Source organism: Equus przewalskii, chromosome 23, assembly GCF_037783145.1.
Source record: "Equus przewalskii isolate Varuska chromosome 23, EquPr2, whole genome shotgun sequence".
NCBI classification, from domain to species: Eukaryota; Metazoa; Chordata; class Mammalia; order Perissodactyla; family Equidae; genus Equus; species Equus przewalskii.
In genome coordinates, this window is record NC_091853.1 from 5,417,661 (window position 1) to 5,432,089 (window position 14,429).

Consider the following 14,429-nt stretch of genomic DNA (forward strand, 5'->3'; position numbering starts at 1 on the left):
AACCTGCTTAACAAAAAGACCCATTTCTGGATATCTATTGTTTGTATTCCACGTATTTTTACAATAATTTCACAAATTTATAATTTCCTAACATTAACTGCATTATCTTGTTTAACCCTTTCCTATTAATATGTACCATTATTATCTACGCATGGAGATGAGAAAACTGACATACGGGTTAAGTAATCTGTAAAACACCACATAGCAAGTAACTGATGAAGCCAATATTCAAAGTCATATAGTCTGGCTCCAGAATTCTAGCTTTTAATCAATGTGCTCTGTGTTACTACAGTTGCTAGATATACTACATATGGTAGTATTTGCCATAATGTCTCAGGATGTACTTTTTAGGATAGTCTGGTAATCCCGGAATTACAGCTAAAATTCAAAAAAACTGAAAAACACCTGTCAGGATTATTAGGCTGCTTGCTCACTAATGTTCCAGTTCTAATCCTTCCAAGCATTTCCCCACCTCCTTAAAGTTTGGTATAGCCATGTGACTTGCTTTTATCAATGGAAATGTAAATAAAAATATGTTTGTCACTTCAGAGTGGAAGCCTTTAAGAGAAGTTTACAGTTCTCCATTTCTCTATTCTCCCTCCCCTGGTGCCATGGTGACCTGCAGGCTCTACGGTCTGGGTCTTTTACTGATGCTAATATGGACCAACACTTTCTACTTGCCCATAATGGACATAGAATACCAACAAGAAATACATTTATGTTGTATTTTAGGCTACAGAGATCTTACGATTTGTTTACTAATAATCATAGCCTTGTTCTCTTAACTAATAGACTTAACAGATAGGTTTTTCCCGGGAAGGGATGAACAAAAGGGCCATTTTTAGGAAACGATAAAACAAAAACAACTCTGAAGTTTATAAAATGGTAATGTTCCAAAAGTTCAAATTGAGTCAGTTAGGTGGAATTTGAAAAATGTTTTTTTCCATTGGCTCAGCTTATAAGGGGCCTGATAAAGAGTAGAAAATAACAGTGCCATTAAAATAATTAAAAGAATATGAAATAAGTAAATAGATCTAAACTTGTCGATATTCTGAACACATAGACATATTGAAGCATTTCACAGAAGTTGAAGGCACTGTTCTCTAGTATATTTTAATTTCTCTTCAATATGTACATTTTCTCCCTTTCCTTGATCCTGGAATATCAGTAGATAGTCTCTTTTGTTTACTATGTATGATTGCCATTGTTTCCATGGCTTGTAAGTGGAATTAAAAGGAACAATTAAAAAAAGTTATTAAGCAAAAGACATGAACATTTGAAAAAAAGAAACTGCTTAAGTTAAAATTCAGTGACTTGCGAGCCACAAGAGAGGAGAAAAAAGAAAGTATGACATACTGAATCTTTACCTAAATAGGAATGATTTTAGAGCCTACTTATTAGTCCTCAAATCAAAAGTTGTCATGAGTCTATAAGTGAATATTGGTTCCTCACATGGCAAAAGAGCCAAGCTGTAACCAACTTTCTCTGCTTTTAATAATTATTCAAATCATAACACCTTTTCATGTTTTTTTTTTAAATTTATTCTCCAAGAAAATTTTTGTGGATATTTTTATGAGTAATGTAATTTAGCCATCATCTATTTTATTTACCATAAAAAGATAAGCTGAAAGGTTACTAAAGCAAGCAAGCTACCCATAAACATCTCAGCATAATCATGTGGCTTTCAATTAGTTTTTACGGATCAGCCAAGAACAGAGGTGGAAACTTTTAAGATCACCCATTTCTACCTATGTAACGTAAGGTTAGAATAATACTAGCTTCTTATTCTGCTAGTGCAGTAAAATCTGATGCCCTAGGAATTCATAATATTTCAAAGAAAACAATGAAGCAGCACTTTGAAAGAATGATTCAAAGGAGGTAAAATGTTTTCAGTTGCTCTTCCTACTCAAAGCTTCATTTCTCTACTGCATGAAGATTCCAAGATCATCACTGCCTCTCGGTAAGTCTAAACTTGCTGTATTTTTAATGTATTTGTTGAAAAGAGAAACCATATTTCTCTGACTGTTATGTCTCTTTTAGTGGTTTCCTCTTTGCACTTTTATTCACCTATTGGACAAGTTTTTCTTTTTTAACCCTTATTACCTCTCCTAAGTGCCAGATCTGCATTTCCATCTCCTCATTGAACATCTTTGTCTAAGATGTCTCCAACATGTCTCAAACTAAATTCATCACTGATTCCCTCTAATTACTTCCTTCACACTTCTCTATTTCTGTTCCTGGCACTAGCAATCTAACAGTCACTGAGTTTTATGAGTTCTTTCTCTCCCACTATACATGTTCCAACAGTGACAATGTCATATTAAGTCTACCTATGATATATCTCTTTTGCCCTTTCCTTTTGCCTGAGATCTCACATATTACCTCTTCTCTAATCAAGATTTTCTTTACCTCTTGTCTTGCTACTACAATAGGCTATTATTCTCATCTTTAGACTCTAGTTCTCGTCCATCCAAGAGAATGATGTCAGATTAATTTCCCTAGAACAGTACTGTGATTATGATCTAACCAGCTCAAAAACCTGCAATGATTCCCACCACCAACTATTTAAGTATAAGTTCTTAGCACAGCCTTAAGCTTCATAATACCACATAAGAGCATAAACCCATTTTTTTTTCAAACGTCTCCCACTATTTCTTACTTATTGTTCTTCATGCTGGCCTAGCACCATCTATGCCTTATGTAATGTTGATCATTTTATCTGAAATATTTTCTACAGCCTCTATTCTTCTTCCTTTGTAAATATCACCTTGTTAAAATGAAAGACCTGTCAATGCCCCTCTCAAATCGCATTTTGTCTATGAAGTACAAATATGGGAACATTCTCTTCTTGAAATCCCTGTATATCTATAGATTGAAAAATATTTCTTGGTAGTGCGTAGTACTGTGCTTTGCCATAGTAGATTACCAACATTTTACTGAATTAAATTGGATTAAACTGCATATACATCACAGGGAAGTAAAGATAAATAAGCTACTTAGTTTCTCAACAAAGATTTAACTTCTATGAGAAGAATATGTACTCAAAGATAAGTCAGCAACACTTATAGAATGTCCACTCTACATGAAATAATAATAATAATAATATGATGATGATGATGATGTTGGTAAGAAAAATGATAATAGCTAACATTTATTAAGAAAATACAATGTGTCAAGTACTGTTCTAAGCACTTCGCATGTAATACCTCATTTAATCCTCAAAATAACTTCAAGTTTGTTATAGTTATTATCCCCACTTTAGAGATGACGAAAGGAAATCAGCGTTTGGATAAGTTTGCCCAATGTAACACGGTTAGAAGTAAACAGTCACAATTCTAATAAGACAATATGACTCTAGAAATTGAGCTTTAGAAGAGATGAAATATCTTATGTTTTGGATACTAACATCTTATATCCCCAAATTACTATTTTTTAACAAAATATGAAATGACTATCCTATGAGTAATATCACAAAAGTCCCTTTTAAATCATTTGTTTCATAAAAGTAGGTGACGGGATACTGAAAAAACCAAATAGACTATGAATTCCTTCAGGACAAGGACTGTAAGTTACTCATCTTCATACACTGAAAATCTGACCTAATGTTTGATACATAATTCTGTTAGATTTATGATAAATGAAGGATCACATGAATTAATTTCAAGGCCTATCAATTTTACTTTTAAAGCTATCCAGTTTCCTCACTAAATGTTCGTATTCCTTTGGTTCCCCAAAAGAAATTTCTGAAAGTGCTCCTCAATAGAGTTTCTTATAAAATGTATTAATAAAAGTCCTGTGCAATATTTGTGGACTGGCCAATGGAACAAACGTTCTTGGACTGAATAACAGACTAATGAAGATCCTATTCTGAGAAAAACAATAATAAATAAGTTTCCATAAAACTTATTTTTTAAGGGTACTTGGAGAACTGGATTTTTTAATTATAGCTCTGCCTAGTGTACTTAATTGCAGTCTACTTAATATAACTATACATAGTACTTTATTATAGTAGTTAATAAATCCAATTTTGGCAGCAGATCCACCTGAGTTTGAATTTGAGCTCTGCCTTTTATCAGCTGTGTAATCCTGAGAAAAAAATCTCAGATGGGGATTCCATGAAATAATGTAAATAAAGCAAATAGCAAAATGACTGGAATAGTAACACTGAATAAACGTCACTACTAGTATTATAAAGAAAATAATGATGATGTCATTGAGAGATTAGATTCATAGATATTAGATAGCTAAGAGGAAACAATGTTAAATCATTCCACTACTATTGGTAACTGTTAAAAATACTTGAATATAAGGAGAAAGCTACAAAACAAGAATGAAACTGTAGTACAGAAACAAAGGAACAGTCTTAAAAGATGAGTAAGAATTTGTTTTCTGGTTAGGAAAGAGAATGGCATTCCAGGTAGAGGCAAAAAGGAGGTGGACAGGCACTCAGGCACAAAAGAGCTTGCTTAGGGAACTGTAGGGGGGTCAGTATGGACATAACATAAAGTATACGTTGGAGAGTAGCAGGTGCCTATAAAGAGAGACATTGATCAGATCATAAACGGTTTTTAATACTCTGCTAAGAAGCATTATGTATGAGCACAGAAGAGTTAACTCTTGAATCCACCCTTAACATATAGAAATCTTATTAACAGCTAAAAGAAAATAATGTTTCATAAACTGAATCCTCCAAAACAAATATTCTCTAACTCATGCTATTTAAAAATTCTCTTTTTTACTTAATGACAAAAAGGGTCCCCAAAATGTGTATACTCGTATTTTAAAAGCATGAGAAAATATTTTAAAAGCATGAGAGAATATAAGAACTTAAATGACATCTGCTTTTTAAAAGAAATGCTGAAGAGAAAATAACTTTTCCTTCTTGCTTCCTGGGTAGTACCATTATATTTTTACTTCGGTTTCACTTTCACATAGATAAATGAAGTCAGGAGTTAAAAGTTTCTATTCCATTGCATTCTACAGCACCATGGAAATCCTGGCACACATCATCTTTCATTCATTCTGTTTACTTTTATTATTAAGTTCCCAATCAAAGAAGACATGCAGAATGATCTTTGCTCAACAGACTTTTCAACACAAAGCTCAATTTTTCAACGATGTTGGAAATTCCAAGCAACACTATCATTAATTTTTAAAAAGCATACCTAGGAGTGCAGTGAGTTTGGGAAGCAGTCCAACTTGTACCATCTTATTCCTTAGCCCTGTGTCAAAGGACAGGTTTAGTAACAGTCGGAGGGTGATATTCAGCAGATCTTCATGTTCACAAGGTATCATTTTTACCAGTTTTTCGACAATATCCATTTCCACCTATGTAAAATAATAATACAAATGTAGTGAGGTACTGTTGCATAATCAGACAAAAAAGACTACAAATAATTATTTTTTCATTGTTTTTATCCTCATGTATATCTCTTTTATAAGTAACTAGTTGTTAATCTATATACTCTCATTTTAATCTATAAACTTCTCTAAAATCAAACTTTTGAGGAGAAAATATGAATTTCCACAACATTTCTTCCTTCCTTCACTTAACAGCATCAAATGGAAGACAAATTACATTGTGTCTTGGCCTTCAAGGATTCTACAGTCTAAAAAGAGAGCAGACGAATAGAAGAAATAATTAAAATACAACGTGATAAAAACAGAATGCACAAAGTATCCTGGAAGCAACGTGGAAGGAAATACTAAGCTATCTAGAAGAACGCAAAAGATTTCAAATTAGGAACAGAGTTTTAAAAAATGTGTAATATTTGCTCTCTGGTTAAGGCAGGCAAAGGCAAAGTAGGTAGAAGAAAAAGCCAGTGGACAGGCATCTAAGCATAAAAGAGCTTGTTTGGGGCACTGCGAGTGCTTTGGTCTGGCCATCGTATACAGTACACGCTGGGGAGTAGCAGCAGCCTATACAGACAGACATTAGACAGACGACAAAAAGCTTTTAATGCTTTGTTAAGAAGTTTAACATTTTTCTATGGGTTATAGAGTACCTTGGATTATTTTAAGGCCAGAGGGCGATATGGTTAGACTAGTAGCATAAAGATAAATATATTAATACATACATACATACAAACATCAACAACATATATATGTACACAAAAAAAGACACAAACAAATGAATAAGGCACACTGTATAGGACAGAATAGAATATGCAGAGATCAAAGGCAGGCACTTAAGAATGTATTGCATTAGACATGTGCGATGTGACTTGGGTCTGAAACAAAGTAAGGACAAAGAGCTAGGAAAAGGAAAGAATAATTTGAGAGGCATTTAGGAGATATGGTCAAAGCATTTGAACGGGAATTGAAGAGAAAGCACTGAAGATGACTTTCAGGTTTTTGGCTTGGTCAGTGTGTTAGGGGTCCCAAGACAAGTCCGAGGTTCAGCAATTTGCTAGGAGGATTTACAAGATTCAGCATATAGTCATATTCATGACTATGAGTTATTACAGTGAAAGGATGAAGAGTAAAATCAGAAAAGGGAAAACGCACACGGAGGCATAGTCCAGAAGAAATTATGTGTAAGCTTCCTAGAATCCTCTCCCCTAGAGCCACACAAGATATGCTCCAGCACCGAACTGAGACCGAGATCAGCACCCAAGCTTTTATTCGGAGCTAGTCACACAGAAACCCTCTGCCTAGAACAAACTAAAATTCCAGACTCCCAGAACGAAAGGCAGAGTTTAGCATAAACCACACTGCTTGTGTAAACCATGTTTATCAATTAGAGAATAGTGAGAACACTACTGAAATCCAAGTTCCCAGACACCAGCCAAGAGCCAACCTTGTAGGAAGGCCTACCTGAGGAGAACGGCCTCGGGCCCCTTTTCTGCACAGTCAATAAGGTGGATGTAAGTGTCATTAAGTAAGATCTGTACATTGAAAAACAAGTGTTGGACAAAGAAGATAAAAAAATATTTTAATTTTTGTCATGTTTAACTTGAGGTGATATTCGGTGGATACTTGGAAAATCTTATAAAACTCAAGAGAAGCTTGGCTATAAGTAATAGTTGAAACTCTAGGATAGGGATCAGCAAACTATAGCTAGTGGGTCTAATCTGACCCACCATCTGTTTTCATACAACACAAGAGCTAAAAACGGTTTTTGACTTTTACATTTTTAAATGGGTAAAAAAAATCAAATGAAGAATAATATTTCATGACACATGAAAATTATTTGAAATTCTAATTTCAGTTTCCATAAATAAAGTTTTACTGGAACATAGCCATGCTCATTTTTAATAGACTGTCCAGGGCTGCAATCATGCTACAATAGCACAGTTGAGTTGTTGAGACAGACACTGTATGAGCTACAAGACCTAAAATATTGACTATCTAGCCATTTACAGAAAAAGTTTGTTGACCCCCCAACTCTAGAAGATTATGAAATTGTTTCAAGAGAGCTTGTTTTAGAGTGAGAAATCACAGAGGACAGAAGTTATTTGGTAACATAAGCTCTGTATTCATATTTCTTAACATAGCAATCAGAAAAATTTGGTTATAAAAATACCTCACATCTTTATTATAAAACAATAGCTAAAAAGAAGAGAAATTATATAAAACTACCTATTTTTTTGTTAATTACCAAAAGATCTATGAATAATCTTGCTCCATTTTTCTTTTCTTGGAGATCTAAAGCATTTATTTATGCCACCCTTTCTATATCTTTACTGTAACCTTTCAGTGACCTCACAAAAATCACATTAATAATTGAGCCCTCAATATACATTTTTCCTTTCATTTCATGCCAAAGAGTAAACCAATTTTGTTTTCAAATGCTAAATTGACAACCCAACAATAACTTTTCCTTCAGACCTCTATCTGCACTCCATGGCCACACTGCAGTCACATCCTAGAGCTCTTCGTGAAAAAGTACAAATTCATCTCCCAAGACTCTCTAATTTGGTTCTCTTATTCTCCTAATTTAGTCTTCTAAGTGGCTGGGTCAATCATTCATTTGTTAACTTCTTAGAACAATTTCTACAGAGGTCAGTGACAAATATTTATCACATTTATACAAAATTGTAATTCTATCACTAGCTTCATTGATTACAGTGAATAACTTCGTTTCCAGCTTTATTTATTTATTCATTCAACAAAGATTTCTTAACTAAGCCTTGGGAATATACTGGTGAACAAGAAAGAAATGGTTCCTAACTTCATGGAGTTTATATTCTAGAGGAAGTGAAATACAGTAAAGAAACAATTACAGTTATTTAACTGTAATTGTATAACTAGTATATATGAGAAAACAGCAGAGAAACATGAGAGAATTTAAAGAGAGGACTGGATATAATCTCAGTGTAAGGAGTTGTCAAGGAAGGTTTCTCTGAGGAAAAATAATCTCCCAGATGAACAGAAGTTATCTGAAGTTAGTAGAAGAGACAAAAGAGTGGTCTAGATGGGAAGACACAGCATGTGCAAAGGCCATGAGGTAAGATGGAAAATACAGCATTCAAAGAACTCTCTAAAAATTGTCATTCTGACTACAATATGGAGAATGTACTAGAAGGAGGCAAGAATAGAAATAGATTAATTTAAATGCTATGGAAGTAGTCAGGCAGAAGCATTAGTGATTAAAAAAACATAGGCAGAACCTCAAACTTACTCTTAGGATGTAAAAATCTGGAAAGGACATGGTTCCCATCCTAAATGCAAGAAAAATCCAGATACAAATTCCTAACTTAAAAAAAACCAACAACCCATCAGGGAGCTGAGGTTGCAGGGAAATTAACAGGCCTGAGATAAGAGAAAAATAGGCACCCCCAAGGAGACAAGGGTCATGAGCATTGGTTTATATGGGGCAGGGCACTAGAGGAAAAGAGAGCTGGCACAGGAGTGGGTAAGAAGGTCGCACCAAAAAATTTTAAACAAATTGCTAACAGCCAAGTGTGAAGTAGCCTAAGATTATAGAATTCTGAAGCTGCTGGTGCTCAACGAGCTTGCAACCACTTGAAAGCTTTTTTGCAAGGGTCTTATCAGAAGGTCACAAGAAAACCTGGGGACAAGACATGGAAAAAAACTTCCCCTCAGTGGCATGGGCCTAGGAGAGGGCACAGTTGCCACTGGGGAAAAGGCATAAAACTCTGTTCAGATATTTTCGCTCTATTTCCCCTACAAAATAAAAGACTTAAGGCTCTTGGGGAAGTACACCAAACCCTGTCATATCTAAAGCACACGTGAATACCCACTGCAGCTGGAGGACAGAAACAGAAAAAAAATTCTGAGAAGAGGAGTTGACAGGATGACTTCGGAAGCCTCAGTGTTGAGACCCATGGACACAGCACCAGCCTAAGACTGGCCTAAGGCTAAATTAGAACAAGAAAAAAAGTCTCCTTTCTTTCCCCATCCCTGCCCCTGGCATTGGATTAGCAAAAGCTAAGTACCAAATAACACTGCATCTTGCTGAGGGAGGGTTAAAATGAGGAGAGAGATTCACCTTGAGGCACATGCACACTGGGAAAGCCTGAAGTGGAGGGTAAAAGATGAACATTGAGAAAAAGCCTCTGGCGACCAATACCCCACCAAAGATGAGGCAATGCCAGATGAAGTTGATAGTGCATGAAGGGTAAACAAATGCAGCTAAACTCCTGACAAGAATAACATAATCCCCCACATTAAAGGCCTAGAAAAAAAAGGTCTGCCCATTTCCAGATACAAACACTACTTATCTCAGTCTTTACTAATCTACACATCACATCTAGCTATCAATCAAAAATTATAATACATAAAAGAACAAAAAAATAACCCCTTGATAAAGAGATAAGACAATCAACAGAACCAGATTCAGATATGACCTGTATAATTATCAGACAGAGAATTTAAAATAACCATGACTAATATGTCAAAGGCTCTAATGGAAAACATGAATAAATAAATAAAAAATTTCACAGACAAAAACATACTAAAAGAATTAAATGGAAATGCTAAAAACACACATACATATAATACAGAGATGAAGAAAACTTTCAATGGGCTCATTAGTAAAAGTGATATAGCTAATTACAGAATAAACACACCTAGAGGCAGACCAATGGAAATTTTCCAAACTGAACCAAAAAAAAAATAGAAAGAAAAATGAAAATTACAAAACACAGCAACATAGCATCTAAGAGCCATCAGACTCTATCAAATAGACTAACATGTAATTGGAATTCAGTAGGAGAAGAGACAGAATGGGATAGAGGAAATACTTGAAGAGATAATGGCTAAGGATGGTCCAAAAACAATGAAAGACATCAAACCACAGATATAAGCTCAGAGAACCCCAAGTAGCATACAACACACAGACACCCCTAAATATATATTTAAACTGCTGAAAACCAAAGATAAAATCTTGGAGGCAGGCAGAAAATAAGACTCATTATATATAGAGGAGGAAAAATAAGAATTATATCAGACTTCTTATCAAAAACTATGCAAGCCAGAAAACAAGGGTGTGATATTTATAAAGAATGTCAATGTAGAATTCTGAATACAGTGAAAATATCTTCCAAAAATCAAACATAAAATCAAAAGTTGGTTCTTTGAAAATACCAATATTGATAAACCACTAACCTATTAAAAAAAGAGAGAGAAGAAACAAATTACCAATAGCAGTAATGAAACAGGGAAAATCACTTCAGACTTTCAAATGTTAAAGACAGAAGAAGAGAAAAAGTACAAAGAATTTTATTACATACATTTGACAACATAGATGAAATGGATAAATTCCTTGAAAGATACAAACTATAAAGCAACCACTCAAAAAGAAATAGATAACCTAAATAGTCTTACAGGTATTAAAGAATTCAAAGAGAGAAACTCCAGGACCAGATGACTTTTTTACTGGTGAATTCTAGTAAACATTTAAGTAGAAATAGTACCAATTCTACACAAACCATTCCAGAAAAATTGAAGCGAGAATGCTTCCCAACTCATTCTATGAGGCCACACTTATCCTAATAGCAAAATCAGACCAAGACGTTATAAGAAAACTATAAACTAGTAATCCCTCATAAACATAGATGTAATAAACTTCAACAATATATTAGCTAATCAAATCTAGTAATACATAAAAAGGCAATGTATCATGACCAAGTCGTGTTTATCCCGTGAATGCAAGACTGGCTCAACTTTTGAAAGTCAATCAATGCAATTCACTATATCAACAATCTAAAGAAGAAAAACCAGCAGCTCAATTGACGCAGAAAAGGCATTTGATAAAATCCAACATCCATTCATGACAAAAAGTCTCAGCAAACTAGAAATAGAACAGAACTTATTTAAACTTACAGGGTATCTACAAAAAAACCTAGATAACACTATACTTAATAGTAAAAGACACTGCTTTCCTCTTAAGATCAATAACAAGGTAGGGATGTCCACTCACAGCATTTCTTTTTAACCTCATACTAGAGGACCTATCCAGTACAATAAGACTAAAAAATAAATAGCAAAGCAAACAGATTAGAATGGAAGAAATAAAACTTTCTATTTACAGATAATTATCTACTAAGAAAATCCCCAAGAATCAACAAAGAGCAACTACAACTAAAAAATGAATTTAGCAAAGTCACAAGATACAAGGTCAATATGAAAAAATCTGTATTTCTATATACTATCCACAATAGGAAACTGATAATTTCATTTTTAAAAACTACCATTTGTAATGGTAAAACACTTAGGTATAAATATAACAAAATATGTGCAAAATATGTAGGCTAAAAACTACAAAATGATGGAAGAAATCAAGAAAGACCTAATTAAATGGAGAGCTGTACCATGTCCATGGGTTGGAAATCCAATATGGCTAACATATTGAATCCTGCTAACAGATTCAATGAAACTCCAATCAAGATTCCAGGATTTGTTTTTTAAAGAAATAGACTAGTTTATTCTAAATGAATATGGAAAGTAAAGAATCTGAAACAGCCAGAACAATTTTGAAAAAGAATAACAACATTTGAGGCCTTACACTACCTAATTTCAAGACTTACTATAAAGCTGCAGTAATCAAGACAAAAATCTATCAGTGAACGCACAGATATATGGATCAATGGAACAGGAAAGAAAGAGTCCAAAAATGGAACCACACATATAAAGCCAATTGATTTTCAACAAAGGTAGAAAGAGAACTTCAATATGGTGCAAAGGCAATTCAGTCTTTTCAACAAATGGTGCTGGAACAATCGGACATCCATATTCAAAATGAATCATCAGCCAGGAGCCAGCCCGGTGGCTCAGCAGTTAAGTTCGCACATTCCAGTTTGGTGGCCCAGAGTTTGCCAGTTCAGGTCCCCAGTGCAGAAATGGCACCACTTGGAAGCCATGCTGTGGTAGCTGTCCCACATATAAAGTAGAGGAAGATGGGCATGGATGTTAGCTCAGGGCCAGTCTTCCTCAGCAAAAAGAGGAAGACTGGCAGCAGATGTTAGCTCAGGGCTAATCTTCCTCAAAAAAACAAAAACAGAAAAAACAAAAAAAAATGATCCATACCTTGCACGATATAAAAAATTAACTAAAAATGGATGGATCATTGATTAAAAGAGAAACAGCAAAAAACGACACAAACCTTACAAAACTTCTCACAGAAGATGTAGGAAGAAATTTTGTGACCTTGAATTAGGCAAAGATTTTTCTTAGATACAACACCAAAACACAATCCATTAAAAATACTTTTTGATATACTAGACCTCAAAACAACTAAAACCTTCTACTCTTCATGGAAGAATGAAAAGACAAGCCACACAGAAGAAGAAAATACTTGCAAAACATATAACTAATAAAAGACTCATTCAAAATATAAAAAGAATTCTCAAAACTTAGTAACAAGAAAGTAAGCAACCCAAAGAAAATATATCCTCTTTGTTGTTCCTCTTAAAATCATATTCTAGTATGACTTATTCCCTTTTTGTTATATTGTATTAATATAAAAAATATGAAAATAATTTAAATTATCAATTGAAAGACTTTTTTTAAAGCAAACTAAATTTCCTTTAAAATATAGAACTCAAAAACAAGGTCAGTATTAGTTCACATGCTCAATAGTAAAACGAACACTTTATTTAAATAAATAATACAACTTCACAAATAGATCAGCCACCCCTCCCTTTCATCCTTTCTAAATAAAATTGCTACAGGCTTCATCTGTTACTAATTATATTAAGTATGATTTTTCCTTTGAAAAAGCAAGACTACACACTGGTTGTTATAGTAAACTTAATAATAAAGTAACCTGGATAGGTTTTTTTATTAATTTGTATTTCCATTGCAGAGAATGGAATGTAAAATACGTGTCACGTGGTCCAATTAGACGGTTAAACACTAGGCACAGACTTCTAATCATGTCTTTCTGGTTGATAAAAGACCAATCCCCAAAGCTAAATTTAGCAATTGTCTCAACATGCAATGCCCTCTCGATTCTATGTCCATAAAATGGAATTTATAGTTAATTAATACTTTTAATAAACATTCTATGTAAAGTGACAGTTTATCAATAATCTATTAGCAAATTTATTTCAGCCTTTAAGTAATTCTTTTTCAGTGTTTCTGGAAGCCATTCAAAAACTGCTTACACTTAATGTTGCTAAAAATCTTCTTTTTTTGAAAAAACATAGACAAAAAAATTTTTTGCTCTGGAGGCAGAGAGAAAGAGTAGGGAAGCCAAATACATGGAGATGTTTCCTTCAGCAAATTACTTAACCTCTCTGATCCTCTGCTATTTCATCTACAAATTAGGAGGTAATTCACTAAATCTAGACATAGATGTAAGGTCCAGCTAAGATCTAAAAATTCTGATTCTACAATGCCCTTAAATAAAATGCATTTCTTTCACAATAAAAGATGAAATGCATACTATCTACAGTAAAAATCTGGCTCATCAAATTATTCTTAGGACCTTGGATGAATTACCTCCTCTGAACCTCAGTTTTTCCCTCCTCAATAAAAAATGAGGTTTGCTGAGACAATTTATATTGTATCTTCCAAATAAATGATCTCAGCAGAAAATAACTTTTAGTAATTTTCTTGAGATCACTTTTGACAGATGGACACATAAGAAGTGTACTACCTAAATACAAATCTAATCAACACATAGTAGATACCTGCTGAGCAAATCTATTTGAGTTTTGTGACCCTACTAAAGGTGAATTTAATCTAAACACATAAACGGAAGAATATACTTCAACTTATAGTCAGGGGAAGCAACAATTTAGCCACACTCTAACTACTTAGGAGTATACATGTCACCATGTCATCATATTCTTAAATATAAGCTCAATGAAAACAAAAAACATGTTTTTGATTAATCTAAGCAAATTCAATCTTAAAACAATATCTGGCATATAGTGATCATCAATAATTATATACTAATGATGAAAACGATACTAAATATCTGTGGGTAAAATTAAATTTCATATATTTCAAGTATCAGA

The 14,429-nt window shown here is 33.8% G+C and overlaps 1 protein-coding gene across 8 annotated transcripts in view; it reads right to left on the reverse strand.

The window, feature by feature from the left end:
- Positions 1-14,429, reverse strand: part of KIFAP3 (kinesin associated protein 3) — a 176,194-nt gene that overhangs the window by 89,795 nt on the left and 71,970 nt on the right. For all 8 annotated transcript variants that reach the window (XM_070591042.1, XM_070591044.1, XM_070591043.1 and 5 more), the window contains one exon: positions 5,166-5,328. In XM_070591042.1, coding sequence (XP_070447143.1) covers positions 5,166-5,328 — 163 coding nt within the window. The remainder of the gene's footprint in view (positions 1-5,165; positions 5,329-14,429) is intronic.